The sequence below is a fragment of the Rhincodon typus genome, chromosome 8 (genome assembly GCF_021869965.1).
Source record: "Rhincodon typus isolate 14 chromosome 8, sRhiTyp1.1, whole genome shotgun sequence".
Lineage (NCBI taxonomy): Eukaryota > Metazoa > Chordata > Chondrichthyes > Orectolobiformes > Rhincodontidae > Rhincodon > Rhincodon typus.
The window spans coordinates 11,983,886-12,004,898 of NC_063339.1; the positions used below are offsets into that span (position 1 = coordinate 11,983,886).

Consider the following 21,013-nt stretch of genomic DNA (forward strand, 5'->3'; position numbering starts at 1 on the left):
TGACTTCTTACCCATTTTGTAGGGTTTTTTTATCAAAGGTAAAGTTATGTTCATAGCTGGGAATCATTTTATGTGGACATCTGTAAAAACATAGCTTATTTTTCACATTTTTTTTAGTTTAATTCAAGGGACCAACTATTGGAGTATCTTCTGGACTGTGACATCATCATCTATAACATCATAGAAACACCTGAGCAAATTGACGAAGCCTCATGGACAGTTTCAGGTTCTTACTTATCACTTCCTTTTTCAACAATAATTATGTGTCATCTGCTTAATGTCTTTCATATTTTTTGTTCCCCAAATGATCAGTGTTCCATCAAGATCAAAATAAAAATCCTTGTCTTAGTTACCTCTTGGAGAAGTTGTTAATGTTTCATTTGTTAAAGAAATGGTGTGCTGAATTTTATAAAACACTCAAAAGGGGGCTTATATCTTCCCCCACTAATTCAGAACAGAACTCCTGCTAGGTTTTGCAAAAACAGAAATTACTGGAGAAACTCGGCAGGGTTTGGCAGGATCCGTGGAGAGAAAGCAGAATTAATATTTTCAGCCCAGTGATCCTTCCCCCTATATGCCCTCTCCTTAGAAACCTGAAACACATAAATGGAGAATGGTACAGTTGAGATATGTAATTAACCTCTTGTCAGTGAGATTTATCCCTGTAGAGGACTCCAATTTAATACGCCCAACCATGGTGTTTAGATTATGGTTTAAGTAATTGATTCGATCTGGTGCATCATCTTCAGTATTGGCTTCACTTTATTTGTTTTCTGTAAATATACAATGTATATATATGTTGCAGAGATAGTAGGAACTGCCGATGCTGGAGAATCTGAGACACTTTCTGAAGAAGGGTCTAGACCCAAAACGTCAGCTTTCCTGCTCCTCTGATGCTGCTTGGCCTGCTGTGTTCATCCAGCTCTACACCTTGTTGTCTCTAATGGAAATATATGCTCTTTTATCAGGGTATTGAGGGTACCTTGCATTCCACATGAATTATCAATGATTAAAGTATTCATCTGTATTTAGTCGTTTAATTTTTTAATAAGGTAGGAACATATAATGAAACAATTTTATTTTGGCAATTATTTTATTTGTCTAATAGTGTTATTGAGCGTTGTAGAACTTATGAAACAATTCTATCGTTCACCCTTAGACAGCCAACCAACTCAGGGAAATATCTTCAATAGCTTTATCAATAGAATATGAACTGTAACTTGCAGAAAAAAGTACCAACATAAATATATTTGCATGAATATAAAACTATGAACACTCTATACATGCTTTCAATTCTTAGTTTTTTCTTCTTATTGTCTCCTTTTCCCTTGCCACTTGTTTTAAATTGAAAATGAGACTTTTTAAATCTTCTACCATTAATTACCAGCTGTGGGAGGGATTTTTATCAGTAAGAGTTTTGACAATTGAAAGCTAATTTTAAAAGCCACCATTCCGGCCACTGAACAATTCATACTTGCAAGATGTGGAGAGGCGCTTCCCAGGATATTCGGCAAGGAAACATTCATAAAATCACCAGGATAGATTTTCTGATATCAGATAATAGGCATCTTAGTACCTCTGACGCACTTCGAAATAGATACGATGTTAGTCAACATGAATCTGAAATGAAACATATTTTTCCTTGTCCATCTAGTTTACACAATTACGCATAGCTCCAAGGCTAGTTGCAGTGTTGGTGAAATCCAAAGAGATGCATACAATTAATTAAGAAATGGTGGGATTGGAAGCCCAAAATCCTTGCAGCTTTGTAAAAGGCTTGAAAGGCTTGAGAACTTAGGAGCAAGAATAGACCAGTCGGCCCCTCAAGCTTGCTCTGTATTAAGATTGTGGCTGACCTAATTGTGGCCTCAGCCACTTTCCTATCTGGTTCCCGTTGATATCAAAAATCTATCCAACTCTGCCTTGAATAACTTCAAAGATGTAGCCTCTAATGCCTTCTGGTGAAGAGAATTTCACATACTAATGACCCGCTAAAAGAAAACAAAACTTCACAGAGCCATAGCTGACCATGGTGCTCACTCAGCTAATTCCAATTGCCCACATTTGGTCCATATTCCTCTAAACCATTCCCATCCATGTACCTGTCCAATTTTTCTTAAATGTTGCTATTATACCTGCCTCAACAACTTTCTCTGGCAGCCCGTTCCATACACGCACCACTCTCTGCGGGAAGAAGTTGTCCCTCAGGTCCTTCTTAAATCTTTTCCCTCTCACCTTAAACTTATGCCCTCTAGTTTTCAATTTTCCATCCCTGGGAAAAAGATTATATACGTTCATCCTGTCTATGCCCCTCATGATTTTACACACCTCAATAAAGTCACCCCTCACTCTCCTACGTTCCAAGGAATAAATTCCTTTCCTGGCCAACCTCTCCCTATAGCTCAGGCCTACTAGTCCTGTCAACATCCTCGTAAATCTTCTTTGCACACTTTCCAGTTTAACTATGCCTTTCCTATAACAGGGTGACCAAAAGTGTACGCAATACTCCAAGTGCAGCCTCACCAACGATTTATACAACTGTAACATAACATCCCAACTCCTATACTCTATGCCTCGACAGATGAAGGCAAGCACGCTAAATGCCTTCTTCACCACCCTGTCCACCTGTGACGCCACTTTCAATGAACTAGGTTCTTGTGCTCCTAGGTCCCTCTGTTCACAACGCTCCTCAGGACCTTACTATTAACTGTATAAGTCTGACCTTGGTTTGAGTTTTCAAAGTGCAAAACCTCACACTTAACTGTATTGGATTGCATTTGCATCAGCCAACTTCCCCATCTGATCAAGATCCCTCTGTAATTTTTGATTACCTTCCTCGTTATCAACGATACTTCCTAATTTTGCATCATCCACAAATTTAATAATCATGCCTTGTACATTCACATCCAGATTATTTATGTAAATAACAAATAACAAAGGTCGCAGCACTGACCCCTGTGGCACACTACTACTCACAGGCCTGCAGTCCGAGAAATAACCTTCAACCATCACCCTCTGCTTCCTACCATCAGCCAATTTTGAATCCAATTAGCTAGCTCTCCCTGGATCCCATGAGACCTAATCTTCATGACTTCCTGCTGTGCAGGACCTTGTCAAAGGCCTTACTAAAGTCCATATAGACAACATCCACTGCCCTGCCCTCATCTATCCTCTCAGTTACCTCTTCAAAAAATTAAAAGATTTGTCAGACGTAACTTCCCGAGTACAAATCTATGCTGACTATCCCTAATCAGACCTTGACTATCCAAATGTTGGTTGATCCTGTCCCTCAGTATCCTGTCCAATAACTTACCTACCACTAATGTTAGGCCTGTAGTTTCCTGGCTTGTCTTTCCTACCTTTCTTAAACAATGGAACAAAATTAGCCAGGACCTCTATCCCAAAGAGAGACCTCATACACTTATACTGTGTTCCCTAGTTTTAATCTCCCCCACAGAAGAAACGTCCATTTGATATTCACCTCAAGTGCCCTCAGGATCTCATAAGTTTCAATAAGATTACCAATGGATATAGGCGCTATCATTCCAATCTTTTTACATAAGATAACTCATTCATCCCTGGAATGAGTTGAGTGAACTTTCTTTGAACAGTTTCTAACAAAATTACATCATTTTTCAAATAAGGGGGCCAAAGCTTTACATAGCTTACTGAATATGATCCCACTGAGTTCTTGTCCAGCTGCAGCAACATTTCCATACTTTTACATTCAGACTCTGGCTTTATGTCATTCCATTCCCCTTGTAATAAATGCCAACATTCCATTTGCCTTACTAACTAACTTGTACTTGTATATGAATTTTTGGGATTCATGTATCAGGACACCCAGTTCCCTCTGAATCAGAGTTCTCCAATCCCTCTATTCTTCCTGCCAAAATGCACAAATTCAAACCTTTCCACATTATACTCCATCAGTCGATTTTCTTTGCTTAACTTTACATTTTCTTGACACTTATTTTCTACCTATTTTGCTGTTGCTGCCAAATTTAGCTACCATACATTTGGTTTCTTTATCCAAGTCATTGGTATAGATTGTATATAGCTGAAGCCCCAGAACTGATCCCTGTAGCAGTCCAGTTGGTGTAACTTGCCAACACAAAAGAGAACACATTTTCCTGCTCCAGATAGCTAGCCAATCCCTTATCCAAACTACTATGTTACCCCGATACCATGTAGTAGCCATTGTTGTAACACATTAACAAATGCCTTTTGGAAATCCAAGAACACCTTTCATGCACCTCAATTGTTACTTCCTCAAAAACTCTAATGAATTGGTTAAACATGATTTTCTTTTCACCAAACTATGTTGACTCTGACTGATTAGATTATGATTTCATTAGTATTGTGCCAGAATCTCCATAATAATTTATTTTAGCAATTTCTGTACGACAGATATTTGACTAATTGGCCTAGAGTGTCCTGCTTTTTGTTTCCCTCCTTTCTTGAATAAAGATGTTATGTTTGCTATTTCCAATACATTGATACCTTTCCAGAATCTAAAAAATGTTGGAAGATTATAACTCGTACATCTTGTATCTCTGCAGTCACTTCAAGACCCTTGGCAAGAATTCAGTAACACAAAGTCAGAATTATTCAAAAGCAGTCTTGCAGTATTAACATTCATCCAGAGAGAAAATGTTTATAACAGCAGAAGTGCTGTTAATGGCAGTCTCCAAAGTAGTCAAGGCTACAAAAAACTCCAACATCAGAAGGCTGTTGAAAATATGAGGTTAAGGGGCCCAAGTTAAGGAGTGGCACAGTGGCTCAGTGGTTAGCACTGCAGCCTCACAGTACGTATTTGATTCCAGCCATAGTTGACTGACTGTTTGGAGTTTGCACATTCTCCCCATGTCTGTGTGGGTTTCACTGGGTGTTTCAGGTTCCTCCCACAGTCCAAAGATGTGCAGGTCAGGTGGATTGGCCATGCTAAATTGTCTGTAGTGTCCAGGGATGTGTGGACTAAGTGGACCAGCCATGATAAATGCAGGATTATGGAATAGGGTGGGGATCTGGGTCTGGGTAGAATGCTGTTCGGAGGGTCAGCGTACACTAAATGGGCTGAATGGCCTCTTTCCTAAGTTGAATAGTAAGTGATCTGCGTTAGCAGGTTGTTTAAGGGTCTCAGGAAGAGACAGTAACTGAAGAAAATAGCATTGAATGAATGCAGAACTTTGCCAACACGAAACCAATTACCTGGTAATTGAGCAAAGAGCTTTAAAGTGTGGTCAGTAAACTGAGTGTTGGTAAACCTGTTGCTGAGAGTAAAATGGTCAACTTTTTCTCTTTCTGATATTTGCAATGAACTTGTTTCAAGTAGTTTGATATGGTGTAACATAGTTTGCATTTTTCTTTTGTTTAATAAACTCTTATGTTCTTGTGAATATGTTGAGCAAATGACCACCAAAGTAAACAAATAGTAAAAAAATGATTTATACCTATCACTCTGGGGTCTCACTTATCCAATATTACCATCTGCTCATATTCTCTCATACTCTATTTTCTCCCTCTTTGAGTCATTCTTTGCTGGTTTTTAAAATGTAACCAATCTTCTGACCCACTAATGTATGGAGATTTATAGTTTCTTTTCTTCAGTTAGCTATTTTCTTTAGTTAAGGTCTCTTCCTGAGACCATTAAACAACCTGCTAACACAGCTCAGTCATTATTCAACTTGAGCTCCTTAACCTCATATTTTCCACAGCCTTCTGATGTTGGAGTTCTCTGCAGCCGGGACTGCTGGTTTTTAAAATCTGACCAATCTTCTGACTCACTAATCTCTGCAGATTTATAGTTTTAATTTAATTTTATATTTAAAAATGTATTTTGAGATAGTCATGATGGATTCATGAATTCATCTGATTTCCAATCTTTCTTCTGTTGACTTCAATTTCACTACTATGATTGGGATCTTACTGCATTACTATTAGCCAGGTGTATAGATTATATAAAGTCTATAATCATTTTCTGTCTTGGGTGTTGGAGACTTAAAATCAAGCTGCTCAGGAAGCACAAATTAGGTAAATGCAGTTATCTCGAGAGTGGTTTGTAGGGCTGGCAAAGATTATAGAGAAGGAAGAGGCAAAACCTTGGACAGATTTCAAAGCAAGAATGAGAATTTTAACATTGAACAGTTGCTTGGCTGGGTGTAAGTCAGGAATGGTAGGACAATGAAACTTGGTGCAAGTTAGGATACAGACCGCAAAGCTTTGGATCATCTTAAAGTTTCCGGATGTTGGAATGTGGAAGACCAATAGAGTTAACATTTCAACTGCAATGTGACTTCTTCAGAACTGCTGTTTTTCTCTCTCTGAAGATGCTAACACTAACCCCGGCCCTAACCCTAATACTGAGTTTCTCCAGCATTTTCAGTTTTCATTCCTGATTTTAATCACTCCATAATTGGTGCCTATGTCTTCAACTGCCTTGGATCTAAACTCTGGAATTACCTCCCTATGTCTCCCTACCAGGCTTTTGGACATTTGTCTTATTTACCATCTTATCTGACTTAATATCATATTTCGTTTGGTAATGTTTCTGTGAAACCTTGGCTGGGGGGTGAGGGGTCGGGGTGGGTGGGGCGGAGTAATCATGTTAAAGGTGTGAGATAAATGCAAAGGATTGTTGTTGTTTCTATATTCCTAGGCTATTTCATTTGTAGGTGATGCTATGAGCATAACGTTACATGGCTTCATGATTCAGGGCTACCTAGAAAACAAAAAAGAACTAATTTGACAGGGAAATAAATATATTTTTTAAAAAGAAATGTAAGGAACACCAGGTTGTAAAGCAAGCATCAGAAACTTTGAAATCAATTCAAAAATTGGACAGCCAATCAAAGAAAAGGAATTTCCCTGTTTAATCGTGGCATCCATCTTCATATCCTTCCCTCCCCATTTTATCCTTTCTTCCTTCTCTCTTAAATTTCTTTCCTTCCAACCTTCTGTTTTCCCATTTTTCTCCTTTTGCTCTTCCTGACCCTCTACACACTTCCATTCCACTCAAAATTCTTACACCTTATCTTTTGTCAATTCTCTCTTTCTTGCCCTTCTCTCCCTTGATTATGTTTTCCCATCTCTTTGTTCCTCTTCTCTCCCATCCTTCTTCTTCTTCCCTTTCCTTCTGTCAGCTTTTCATATGTAGTCTTTTCCTCTTCTGTCCTCCCATTGTTCTCATCAACACTATCTTTACCTTCCCATCCTCATTGTTCCCTTTCCTGTGCTGGCCTCTTCTTTTAATTTGTGCCATGGATATAAATAAAAGGTAGTTACTAATAAATCCATTAAAGAATTCAGGGGAAACTCACTGATACAGAGAATGGCTTGAATGAGCATTTGGCTACAACATGGAGTAGCTACTGCAAATTATACAATATATTTAAGGGGAAGTGTATGTGGAAGAAGGGTATAGAAAGATATGTTGATTTTTCAAATTCATTTTGTGGGATGTGGGCATCGCTGGCTGGCCAGCATTTATTGCATGTCCCTAGTTGCCCTTGAGAAGGTGGTGGTGACCTGCCCTCTTGAACTGCTGCAGTCTACCTGTTGTGGGTTGACCCACAAAGTCATTGAGGGAGGGAATTCCAGGATTTTGACCCAGTGACAGTGAAGGAACGGCGATATATTTCCAAGTCAGGATGGTTAGTGGCTTGGAGGGGAACTTGCAGGTGGTGATTTTCCCATGTATCTGCTGCCCTTGCTCGTCTGGATGGAAGTGCTCTTGGGTTTGAAAAGTGCTGCCTGAAGATCTTGGGTGAATTTCTGCAGTGCATCTTGTACATAATACACACTGCTGCTACTGAGCGTTGGTGGTGGAGAAAGTGGATGAATGTAGATGTATTGCCAACAAGCTGGCTGCTTAGTCCAGGATGGTGTCAAGCATCTTTAGTGTTTTTGGAGCTGCCCCCATACAGGCAAGTGATGAGTATTCCATCAGACTCCTGACTTGTGCCTTGCAGATGGTGGACAGGCTTTGGGAAGATAACAGGTGAATTCTTCTCTGAAGTATTCCTAGCCTCTGACAAGCTCTTTTAGCCACTGTGTTTATTTGGCAAGTCAGGTTGATTTTCTGGTAAATGGTAACCCCCAGGATGTTGATAATGTGGGATTCAGTGATGGTAACATCATTGAATGTTAAGGGTAGGTGGTTAGATTGTCACTTATTGATGATGGTCATAGCCTGGCATTTGTGTGGTGCAAATGTTACTCGTGACTTGTCAGCCCAACCCTGGATATCGTCCAGATCTTGTTGCATTTGAACACGGACTGCTTCAGTATCTGAGGAGTTGTGAATGGTGCTGAACATTATGCAATCATCAGCGAACATCTTGACTGTTTGTAGTCTTTGGTGCGTAGGGACACCCAATATGATGTTAGAAAGGGAGTCCCAGGAGTTTCTAGGTAGGAAGGTAAATAGCATGGATGACGCAAAGAGTCCAGAGAGGTTATGAATGGGCAAAAACTTGGCTGATGATCTATAATATGGGAAAATCTGAGGTTATGCACTTTGGCAGAAAGAATAGAAAAGCTGAATGCTATTTAAATGGAGAAAAACTGCAGACAGCTGCAGCACTGAGGGATGGAGGGCAAGGAGTCCTCAGGCATGAATCACAAAAAACTAGCATCCAGGTATAGTGAAGGATTGGTAATCCAGTTCCAAATCTGGGTGGCATTTTGTTTGAAGGGGAGCTTGAAGGTGGTGGTGTTCCTGAGCATCTACTACTTTTATTCTTCCAGGAGTAGAATTTGTGGGTTTGAAAAGTTTGCAAAGGACCCTTGGTCCTCTATTTATTGTAGACTGCATCTTTTAGATGGTTCACATGGCTGCTACTTTGTGACAGGAGCGAAAGGAGTGAATATTGAAGGTCATGAGTGGGATGCCAATCAAATGCATTGAGTTAAGGAGTTGGGAGGTCATATTGCAGCTGTACAGTACATTGGTTAGGCTACTTTTGGAATACGGTGTTCAGTTGTGGTCTCACTGCTATAGGAAAGATGTTGTGAAACTTGAAAGGGTTCAGAAAATATTTACAAGGATGATGCCGGGATTGGAGGGTTTCAGCTATAGGGAGAGGCTGAACAGGCTGGAGCTATTTTCCCTGGAGCATAGGAGGCTGAGGGGTGACCTTATTAGAAGTTTATAAAATTATAAGGGGCATGGATAGGATGAATCATCAAGGTCTTTTCCCCAGGGTAGGGGAGTTGAAAACTAGGGGGTATAGGTTTAAGGTGAGAGGGGAAAGATTTAAAAGGGACCTAAGAGGCAACTTTTTCATGCGGAGGGTGGTGTATGTATGGAATGATCTGCCAGAAGAAGTGGTGGAGGCTGGTACAATTACAACATTTAAAAGGCATCTGGATGGGTACAGGAATAGGACAGGTTTAGAGGGAAATGGGCCAAATGCTGGCAAATGGGACAAGATTTATTTAGAATATCTGGTTAGCATGGACAGTTGAACCTAAGGGTATGTTTCCACACTGTACATCTCCATGACTCTACGAGTCTTAAATGGAGTGCTTTATCCTGGGAGGTGTCAAGCATAGCAAACAAATTCTGCTCAACTGTACTTTCTCTCCACAGATGCTGCCTGACCTGCTGTGTTTTTCCAGCAATTTCTGACTTTCTTACAGAGGGGGAAAGCTGACCAAGTTATCAATCATTTTTAAATCTCAGTGTTTTGCAATTAAATTTAAAAGTACAATTCTGAATAAATGTTGTACATTTTCTTGGCTTTTTCTGAACCACATAAATAAACCATGGAAAATGCAAAACGGTAATGTTTATTTTCCTTTCTCTTTTCTCCTTACAGCACTGCATTCAGAGATAGGAAATTTCGAAGGCTCAAAGATATTCATTTTATTGTCAACAATAATGACATGGGGACAGACTAAATCCACCGAACCTGTAAGAAAAATTCAAAATATTTTGACATTTGTCATTTAATCATTAGGAAAATTAAATGACTTAGCAACCATTTAAGCATGTTACAAAATTAAGCGTTTATTGCAATTGAGTTCTAATACCATTTAAGATGGAACTAACCTTCAGAATACAAAACCCATTGATCATGAGTGATTTGTCCATTAATTTGAATTGGGTGAAAAATTTGTGGATGTGTTGATTGATTGAACAAACCGTGACCGCAGGATATAGTTTGAAGTGCAAGTTGTTCCTCAATAAATTTAGTGATGTTACATTTATTAAACTTGTGAAGAAATTGGCTTAAAATCTAAACTGCAATTTCAGGTGGACATTGCCATCATGATTCCCCATCAGTTATTGTGTTTGCAGAGCATGTTGTCGTCATCTCCCTAATATACTTATCTAAATTATTCTACAGTGAAAATAAATGAACTGAGCCAGTTTGCGAGTGTGTACAGAATTAAATGCACCTTGCTGCAATTACGTTTTATTCCTCTGAAACAGGGAAAGGAAAATGCCACCAATATTCCAGCTACTGATTGCCATCCAGCTTTTGTGATGATACCTTGTCTAGGCATCCTAAAATTGATGTAGTTTCGGTCTGAATGATGAGAACATTTCAAACGTATCCGCATGGAAGTACCTAATTTTCTGCATTTCGGTCCAACTGAGGATTTGTATGGGTGCAGGAAGCACACAGCGTGCATTGATGAAATTTAAAAGGCTGGGGACCATTAAAAAGACATGCAAAATGAGGTTGCAACATTTCTGAAATGCTTTGAAAAATTCTAGAAACCACCTCAATACATCAGAAACCTTTGCTAAAGCTTGAGGGTGAGGAGGATGGGAGATAACAGGCATGAAGATAAAGATAACCTAAGATCATGTCACTCTGCAGTGATGCTGCAGTCCAGCTGTTGACTCCTTCTTTCATTGCTTTTGAAGCAGAAATAGAAGGACTTTTGGTGCAGTGATAGCACCCATACCTCTGGGCCAGAAACATTCGGTTTGAGCCCCACACCAGAACTTAATGGCTGTGGAAGACGTGTTCATACCATGGAGAATTGAGTTCATCATCATATTATAAATCCTTCCAGTGTGTCTGATGGCAGGCGGTAAGAAGTGGGAGAGTTTTCTGATGCGCTATCCTTCAAAAGGCAATGGCAAACCACTGCAGTACGTTTCCCATAAGTGTAGACCAATCAGATGGACATGTATGGCCCAAACCTCATAAAGAAAGATGGGAAAAATCACAGATGTAAGTAGAGATAGTGCTGTATTAGATAGTTACGTGGAGTTTGGACATTTTTGTTGCTCCAGTGCATCATTCCATAAGAAGTGACAGCTTTGAAGGTGACATCTACTGTGTCGCTTGATTGCTACAGATGTCTGAGTTCAAGATTGTATAGCTATGCGCAATGGTTCCCTTTTAAGTTTATAATTGTGGGTGGATAGTCATTAAAAGCATCATACCTTTAAATTTTCTTGCTCTGCTATGCATTTGAGCATTTAATACGAAGTAAATCCTACATAGTACCATCCAAATGAGTTCAGATGTGTATAGTTCAGCAGGAACATTGTTCTTGACATTTTTTTTGTTTGGACTTGGTGATTTCCTGCAGATTTTTGAAAGCAGATTCAACAAAACTGCTGATTTGACCAGTGACTCTGCAAATGCAACCAACAAGGCTATGGTATAGATATTTTTATTCAATCTGTTCAGGGATGTTTGTATACGCCTCTGGAGCATGTGGGACATCAACCTGGGCTTCCTGGCTCAGAGGAAGGAACAAGATCACTGCACCATAAGGTTATGAAGCATGTTGATCTCCAGATTTTTATCAATTGCAGTACCACTGAAATCAGGACATACTGTGATAGATTTCTTCCAAGAAAATGCCTAATGTCATGGTAACTCAGGTATTCCTGTATCTTAATGAAAACCATCGGGGCCTGGTGTACAAGTCTCCTTTGGAAACCATTTGTTCCCTACTTTTTGATTGAGTTTCATCAGATTTATGCCCTTAAATGAGGCAGAACTGATTGGAAACCTCAATGTTCCGGTGAGGAGAGATTGGTTTTAGCCACTAATATTTGAGAAGCTAAACATTCTCACTGGCAGTGCTAAAACATCAAAATTTTATGTTGGACAAGGCGATGGAGAGCTACTGCACCTATAAAGCCATGCATGGCATGAGTTGACACCTTTATGAGAGAGGAAATTTGGAGAAAAACATCTTAATGCTTTAATTGCTGCCTTGTACACTCTCCATTAATACATATATTCTGCATGTAACCATAAGATGATGTATATTTTTACATTTGCTTTTGATGTTGTAATATGTTTTATTGACTAAAAAATAAAGTTAACTCTTTTTTTTTGTAGGATGATCCACTAACAGAAGATGACTATCGTAGAAGAAAGGCCCATCCAAATTTTAAGGATCACCTCAGCCTTGAGAAACTGGTTATCAAACTTGGAAAAACCGTATGTAATCACGGACAATACCTTGAACTTTAAAAAAAATAAACTTCCTGTGTGCAGCTTTAATAGTTCAGTGTTTCTGAAGCTAAGAGAGAGTTTCGGAGGAGCTTCTTTAACTGAACATTGGCAAGAATGTGGAATGTGCAACATCAGAGTACTTGAGAAATATAGAATATTTGCTTTCAGGGGTAGTTAGGCAAAATAGCCAGTTTCTGTGTTTGCATACTTGATATGAAAACTAAGATAAAATGCAGCTTATATGTTCAGTTCCTAATGTTGGATGAATCTCTCAGACCATAAATAGTGGTTCCAAGACAATTTTTAAAATATTTAAATAAGGGGTACTGTGAAGGTATGAGACCAAAGCAGGCTAAAATGAGTTGACAAATTAGGTTAAATGATAAGTCAAATGAGATGCAGTGGCAAACATTTCAAAGGATATTTCATAGAATGTATCCCAATGAATTAAGAAAAATACCAAGGAATAGAATTACATTCAGTGGTTAAATATAACTGTTAAAGATTGTGACATCAAACTAAAAGTAAAAGCATCGGGGGTTGTGGAGGTGGGGTGGGGGTGGTGGGGAGGAGGTTGTGGTGGGGGCGTGGAATCATAGCACCAGGGACCTAAGTTCGATTCCACCCTCAGGCGGCTGTCTGTGTGGAGTTTGCACGTTCTCCCACTGTCTACGTGAGTATCCTCCGGGCGCTCCAGTTTCCTCCCACAGTCCAAAAATGTGTAGGCTAGGTGGATTGGCCATGCTAAATTGCCCATAGTGTTCAGGGATGTGTAGATTAGGTGGGCTATGGGGAATGGGTCTGGGTGGAATGCTCTGTGGGTCGGTGTGGACTTGTTGGGCCGAAAGGCCTGTTTCCACACTGTAGAGATTCTATGACTCTTCTATAATTTTCCAAAGACAAGTGGTAGACTAGAAAATTGGGCGGAATATTTAAAAAAAAGCAAAGAATGACTAAAAATTAAGGACGGAAAATTTTGAATATGATAGCAATTTAGCTAGAAATATAAAAACAGATAGTAAGAATTTCTCTGAATATTTAAAGAAGAAAAGAGTTAACTAAGTGAGCATTAGTGCTATAGAAATGAGGCTGGAGAATTAATAATGGAAAATAAGAAAATAAGAAAATAGCAGATGAATTGAACAGGTATTTTGTATCAGTCTTCACCATATACAATAGTGTATACACTATACACACTAGTACAAATGCTGAAGTATCAAGATTAGATCCTCGGACAAGGTAATGGAGAGCTGCCATACCTATAGAGCCATGCATGGCATGAGTTGACAACTTTATGAGAGGGAAATTATACCATCACAAGTATATATTACTTGATGACATTGATAGATACATTGATACATCGGTTTTAATATTCTAAAACACCCTTGATTTGGGGTGAATCCCATTAGATTGGAAAATGAGACAGTAATCTGGAAGCTACAGGCCAGTTAGATTAACATCTGCTGTACTGAAAATATTAGAAGCTAATATTAAAGACGCTAAAGTAGGTCACTTGAATAACTTAGAGGTAATTAGGCAGAGTTAACAACATTTCATGAAAGGGCAATCTATTGGAGTTCTTTGAAGAGGTAACTCATGCTATGGATAAAGGGAATGCTGGAAATATTGTACTTAGATTTCCAGAAGGCATTTTTATGACACGTCAATCAAAGGTTATTGTGAAAAGTAAAAGCTCATGTGTAGGGGGTAGCGTATTGGCATGGCTAGAAAAATTGGTTGGCGAACAGAAAGCAGAGAGTAAGCGTAAATGGATCTTTTGCAGATTAATAAGATGTAACATGTAGTGTGCCATAGGGATCTCAACTGTTTACAATTTATGTAAATGATTTGGAAAACAGGACAGAAGGTGTGTTGTCCAAATTCACTGATAACACAAAGAAAGATGGGAAAATCAGTTTTGCAGAAGACACAAGGTTGTTACCAAAGAGATTGCAGTGCTTTGAAATGCAGAGGGTTCTGGGTATCTTCTCACATCAATCAGAAAAGGTTTGTGTGCAGATACAGTAATTAGGAAAGCTAACAGAATGTTATCATTCATCATGAAGGGAATTGAATACAAAAGTAGGGAGGAAATGCTTCAATTATTCGGGGCACTGGAGACCGCACCTAGAGTAATGTGTACAGTATTAGTCACTTATAAAGAAGGATATTAATGCATTGGAGGCATTTCAGAGAAGGTTGATTATAGTAATACCTGTAATGGGAGTGGACTGGGTGTTGTGTTTTGTCTTAGGAGGAAAGGATGAAGAGGTTAGGCTTATATCTGCTGGAGTTTAGAAGAATAAGAGGTGACTTGATTGAAACGTAGAAGATCTTGAAGGGTCTTGACAGGGTGATGTGAAAAGGATGTGTCCACGTATGGGAAAAGGATGCATCCCCTGAACAGGGGTTCAGGGTTTAATGATCATGGGTTGCCCATTTAAAACAGAGAGAAGGTGATTTTTTTTCTCTCTTGGGGTATGGGGGTTTCATGGATCTTTGGAACTCTTTCCCTGAAAATCCGGTGGAAGCAGAATTTATTTTTAAAGCAGAATTATATAGATTTTTGTTAAGCAAGGGGGTGAAAGATTATCGGGGTATGCAGAAATACAGATTTGAGGTTACAATCCAATCAGCCATAATCTTATTGAATGGTGGAGCAAGAAAGAGGGGCCTGATGGCCTAGTCCTCATTCATATAGAATCATAGAATCACACGGGACAGTTAGTCCATCAAGACTGTGCTGCCAAAAATATACTAGGACCTACACTAGTCCCACTTTCCTGCACTTTATCTTTAAATGTTGTGATACTTCAAGTGTTCATCCAAGTACCTTTTAAAGGTTGTGAGGTTACCCGCCTCAACTATGCTCCCAGGCAGTTAATTCCAGACTGTTATGTGAAATAACTCCAAGAGACCAATATCTCATCACTAAGTCACCCTTTATTTAGGTATGCAAAGTCCTTGACTCTGGTGCAGCCTTATCATAGTCAACTCCCAAAGCCAGGTCTCAGACTGTCAGGATGTTTGAAACTTCTGTTTTTATCTGTCAGCGAGGGCTCCCTGATTGGACCAGATTAATAGCCCCAATTAGGGAAGTTATATTCTGTGAGGTCCACCTGGCTGACCTCATTACACTAACTACACTCTGGATGAAAATTCTTTTCCTCAATTCCCCTCTAAAATTCCTGCCTTTCACTTTAAAATTGTGTCTCTTTGTTCTTGGCCTTTCAATTAAGGGCAACAGCTGCTTTTTATCTACCCTTTCCATGCTCCTCATAATCTTATATATCTATATTAGGTCCCCCCGAACCTTCACTAATCCAACAAAATCAACCTGAGCTTATCCAGCCACTCTTCACAACTGAAATGCTCCACTCGAGGCAACATGTTGCTGAATCTCCTCTGCACCCCCTCCAGTGCAATCACATCCTTTCTACAGTGTGTAATTGTATCCTTTTCATTATATGCATCAAATCATGAGTGACTCAAACAAGCTTTATTTCAACTAGCTTTCAAATTTTTATCACTATTTTATTTTCAGATTTTAGAGAGAAAATTGTAATGAATCATATTGAAGTAAATGATGTACTGCTTTTAATGCATTCTACATCAGCCCTTTATTGTCAAGAAAGAAGTGAAATATGTTAAGAATGACTTCATTGTTTAGCAATGATGTGTAATAGTTTTACAGGATAATTTATCACCTAGCTCCCTGAGCACACAATTGGCATTGTGGTTCAGCTTGGCGCTGTAGAATTCTACTGATATTAATTTCCAACATAAAAATCAGTTGTTTTAATAATGGCCAGTTGATCCACAATGCCAAGTTTCTCCCCAAGAAGTAATTGAAGCTAGGATCAATTGAAAACTTAAAAACCTGAGATGCATGGACTTTTGTTAAGGGTACAAATGGTTAGGAAACCAAGGTAGATACGTAGAAATTAAGATGGAATTCATTGATCTAATAAGGTTATTTGTTCCCATATCCTTAAAGTGGCTAGTAAGAACATCAAGTGATCACAAGGATACTTTTGATGATAATGAAAGATAATATAAAGTGTATAAATATGGAACAAGGCAACATAATTATTTTTGATGCAGGATTAATTGTGGGACAATGCCTCTGCTTGGGATGTCCCTGCATGGTTAAAAGAACTCAGCAACTCCAATGCCAACTGGAGGTCAAACCTTGAAGAAGTTAATAATTACAAAGAGAGTATGTTGGCATTCATAGCAAGATGGCAATGGTGGATGAATGAGAAAGGATCAAACAGGACAGGAGTGACAAGAGTGTGAGGATAAGACTGGTTGTCATTGCAAGCATTAGTACAGAGCTTGAGGGTCAACAGTGTGAGGCCTATCAAAAAGTGCACAGTATACCTATTGGTACATTACATTTTAAGTTGATCTCGATGCTGTCTGTAATAGGTTCGAAGTTTATTTAGTATGGTGTTTGTTACCACTTCTTTTTCAGCTAAAGGTTGTTAGTAAAGTTAAGACCGCAGACATAGTAAAAGAAATAGACCATTCAGCCCATTGAGTCTGCTCCATCGTTCAATGAGATCATGGATGATCTGATAATCCACAACTCCACTTTCCTGCCTTTTCTCCATAACCCTGGATTCCCTTACCAATTTTAAAAAATCCATCTCGGCCTTTCATAGGCTCAATGAGTCAGCTTCTGTGGGCCTGTGTGGTAAAGAATTCTGTAGACTCACAACTCTTGGAGAAGAAATTCCTCCTCATCACTGTCTTAAATGTACGACCCCTTATTCTGAAATCATGCCTTCTGGTCCTAGATTCTCTTTCCGGGGGAAACAACCTGCATCTTCCCTGTCAAGTTCTTTAAGAATCTCGTGTTTCAATAACGTTGCCTGTCATTCTTCTAAGTGGTCAATGATTGTAAAAGTCTATTTCATACAGTAATATATTATATAATTTCATTAATTAATGAGTATAAATGGTGCATTGATTTGATTGTGAAGAAAGTATTTTATATATCTTCTATTTTAGAAGAAGCGCAAGTTTACTACATACGTTGTTGCTTCTGGGCTTGTTTATGGAATGGAAGAAAGTGCTTTTCATTTCTTTTTTAAGGTAATAAATGTTTCACTGTTTTCTGACAATCGTGAGCGTACAGAAACCTTAACTTGACCTGCAGCATAGACACATTGAAACTAGGCACAGTAGTTGGCGATTCATTTGTTCAAATCTGCACTGCCATTCACGGTGATCCTCAATCTCAATGCCATATTCCTGCTTTCTCCCAATGTCCCTTGATGCCTTTAAAATTTAAAAGATTAACTATTTCTTTCTTGAAAATATACAATGACTTGACCTCCACAGCTTTCTGTGATAGAAAATTCCACAGGTTCACTACCCTTCGAGTGAAGAAACCTTTCCTTATCTCATTCCTAAATGGTCTATCCCTTGTCCTGAGCATGTATTCCCTGGTTCTAGACTCCCCAACCAGAAGAAACATCCTCCCTGCATCTAGTCCATTCAGCCTTGTAAAAATTTTATATATTCCAATAAGATCCCCTTTTATCCTTCTAAACTCAAATGTATACAGGTCTAGTCCAACCAATCTCTTCTCATAGGACAGTTCTTCCTTTACCAGTATCAGCCTAGTGAACTTTTACTGCACTCTGTTTATGGAAAATATATCCTTTCTTAGTCAGGGAGACCAAAACTGCATACAATACGCCAGATGTGGTTTCATCAAGGCCCTGTTTAACTGCAGTAAGACATCCCTACTTCTGAATGCAAATCCTCTTGCAATGAGGGTCAAGAAACAATTTGCCTTCCTAATTGCTTGTTGCACCTGCCTATCTACCTGCATTGACTGGTGTACAAAGACAGTCAGATCCCTTTGTATATTCTCTTTTCCCAATATATTACTATTTAATAATATTCGTTATTTCGATTTTTCACTCTGAAGTGTATAACTTGACATTTAGCTACAATGTGCTGCCTCTGCCATCTGTTTTTCCATTCACTCAACTTGTCGAAATCACCTTGAAGCCTCCTTACATCCTCCTCACAGCTCATAATACCACCCAATTTTGGAAACTTGGAAATGTTCCATTTGGTGGCTTCATCCAGGTCATTTACATACATCATAAATAGCTGGGGGCCAAGCACTGATCGTTGTGGTACCTCATTAATCACTGCCTGCTACCTATTTATTCTCACTCTCTATTTCCTGTCTGTCGATCAATTCTCATTATATATCAAGATATTACCTCTATCCAATGTGTACTAATTATACCCACTAACTTCTTCTGAGACCTTGTTAAAAGCATTCTGAAAAATCAAAATATATCACATGCACTGGTTCTTCATTGTCTATTCTACTGGTTGCATCCTCAAAAAATGCCAGTAGATTTGTTAAGCATTATTTGTCTTACATAAATCCACTTTGGCTTTGTCCATTCCCATTACTACTTTCCAAATGTTCTGTTGTCACATCTTTTATAAGGGACTCTGGAATTGACTGTAAAGGGGCCTAAATTGACTTTACTAATATTTTTCTTTCCACATATTTGTAGAAGATTTTGCAGTCTGTTTCTATGTTCCCTGTAATTTTACCCTCTTACTCTATTTTCACCTTCTTGATCAAACTTTTTGTCCTCTTTTGCGAAATTCTGAAGTGCTCCCAAACCTCTGGTTCGTTGCTCTGTTCTGGCAATTTTGTATATGTTTGTATCTGATGATATCCCTGCTTTCATTTGTAAGTTGTAGTTGAGCCATCTTTCTTTTTTTATTTTTGTATCAGATGGGAATGAATAATTTCTGCAGTTCATGTACACGTTCTTTAAATATGAACCATAACATCAGTTCTCCGTGTACAGAGTGAATGGAAGGTTGACATGAGAAAACTTGCCCAGCAACACCTGGTCACTGACTCACAATTTGGGCTCCATCAGGTACAGCCAGTTCCTGACCTCAGTATAGCCTTGGTCCAAACATGGACAAAAGAGTTAAATTCAAGAGATGCAGTGAGAGTGATTGCCCTTCACATCAAAAAGCCAAGCAAAACTGAAGTCCTGTGGGAATCAGAGTGAAAAGCCTGCGCTGGCTGGTTCAGATTTTGCACAAAGAAGGTGGTTATGTTTGTTAGTCATCTGAGTCTTGTGACAAGGCTATGGCTTTAAGAAGTCTATTTTATGCTGTTTTTCTTATGAAGAAAGGTTAAAAAAGAGGTACGAAGTAGTCCGCTCAAAGCCAATAGAGTAAACAGCTTGAGAGGCATTGAGGCTTTTTTTAAAAGTTGGAATAATAGAAGCAGCTTGAATGAGTAGGTTCAAGCTCCCATAGAACCAGGATTTTTAGCTTTAGCTTTCTGCAGTTGCCGGGTTCTTGAAGCTGTATGTGAAAGCTCTTATTCCTCTCTCTGTTACAGTTAAAAACTGAGGTTTTCTTCCTGATGCTAGAATTGCATGTGAGACAATCTGTTTTACTGAGTGTGCCTTTACCAAGGGTATGTTTATGGATATCACTATATTGGAATGTTATTTAGTAGTAATTAAATACCTATTATTTTGTTAAGCATTTCACTAGTTATAGTTAAGACAATTCTTTACTTTTATTTTATTTTGTCTGTAGTGTAAAAATATAGTGTGTTTTGCTTAAAATCAATAGTTTGACCAATCGAATTGCATCTGGAATGCAATGCCTTATCTTTAAAATAAGAAAAGGTGAGATTATCTTCTTAATTTATTTTGAGGGGGTTGGACTGGTCCATAACAGACCCAAGACATCAATGTAGGAGCTGTTCAGGGTAATGTATTGGGCCCAATCATCTTCCTTATTTATCTTATGCTTGCAGGGGTGTGGGCCAGCATTTGTTCCCCAACTCTAATTATGCTTAAATTGATTGGCTATGTAGATCATTTCAGAGGGTAATGAAGAGTCAATCACATTATTCAGGTTCTGGTTCACGGAATAAAGACAACATATTTCCTTCCATAAAGGACATTGCTGCACTACATGGATTATTATTCCAATTGACAATGGTTACATGCTCACTATCAGCCTAGTCTTTGACTCTAGGTCTTTTTAAAATTGAGCTTCACTGTTTGCCATGGTAGGATTTGAACCCATGTCCCCAGAACATTTGATTTGATTTGATTTATTGTAGTCACATGTATGTAAGTGCATTGAAAAGTTTTGTTTTGTGAGCAGTACAGGCAAACAAGGACATACAGATCACAGGGGGCTTCAAGCGAGGCATACAAGGTTACGGCTGCATGGGAGGTGCACAAAGCAAGATCAACATTATTTGAAGTTACAGAGGTCCATTCAGCAGTCTACCTGAGGCTCTAGATTTATTAATCCAAGTTTCACCTGCTTTGCTTCAACAATGAGCATCTCTCCATCATTAGCACAGAATTAGGAATACTCACTATTGATTGCAGAATATTCAGCAACATTGACAACTCATCAGATACTGAAGCGGTCTTTGTGCACATGCAACAAGACTTGGACAACATTCATAGAACATAGAAAATAGGAGCAAGAATAGGCCATTCAGTTCTTCGAGCCTGCTCCACCATTCAATATGACCATGG

At 38.8% G+C, this 21,013-nt stretch overlaps 1 protein-coding gene across 1 annotated transcript in view; it reads left to right on the top strand.

Moving 5' to 3' along the window:
* Positions 1–21,013, top strand: part of ak7b (adenylate kinase 7b) — a 60,896-nt gene that overhangs the window by 10,068 nt on the left and 29,815 nt on the right. Inside the window, exons 3-6 of the mRNA XM_048600028.1 lie at positions 118–226; positions 9,822–9,916; positions 12,321–12,422; positions 17,454–17,537. Coding sequence (XP_048455985.1) covers positions 118–226; positions 9,822–9,916; positions 12,321–12,422; positions 17,454–17,537 — 390 coding nt within the window. The remainder of the gene's footprint in view (positions 1–117; positions 227–9,821; positions 9,917–12,320; positions 12,423–17,453; positions 17,538–21,013) is intronic.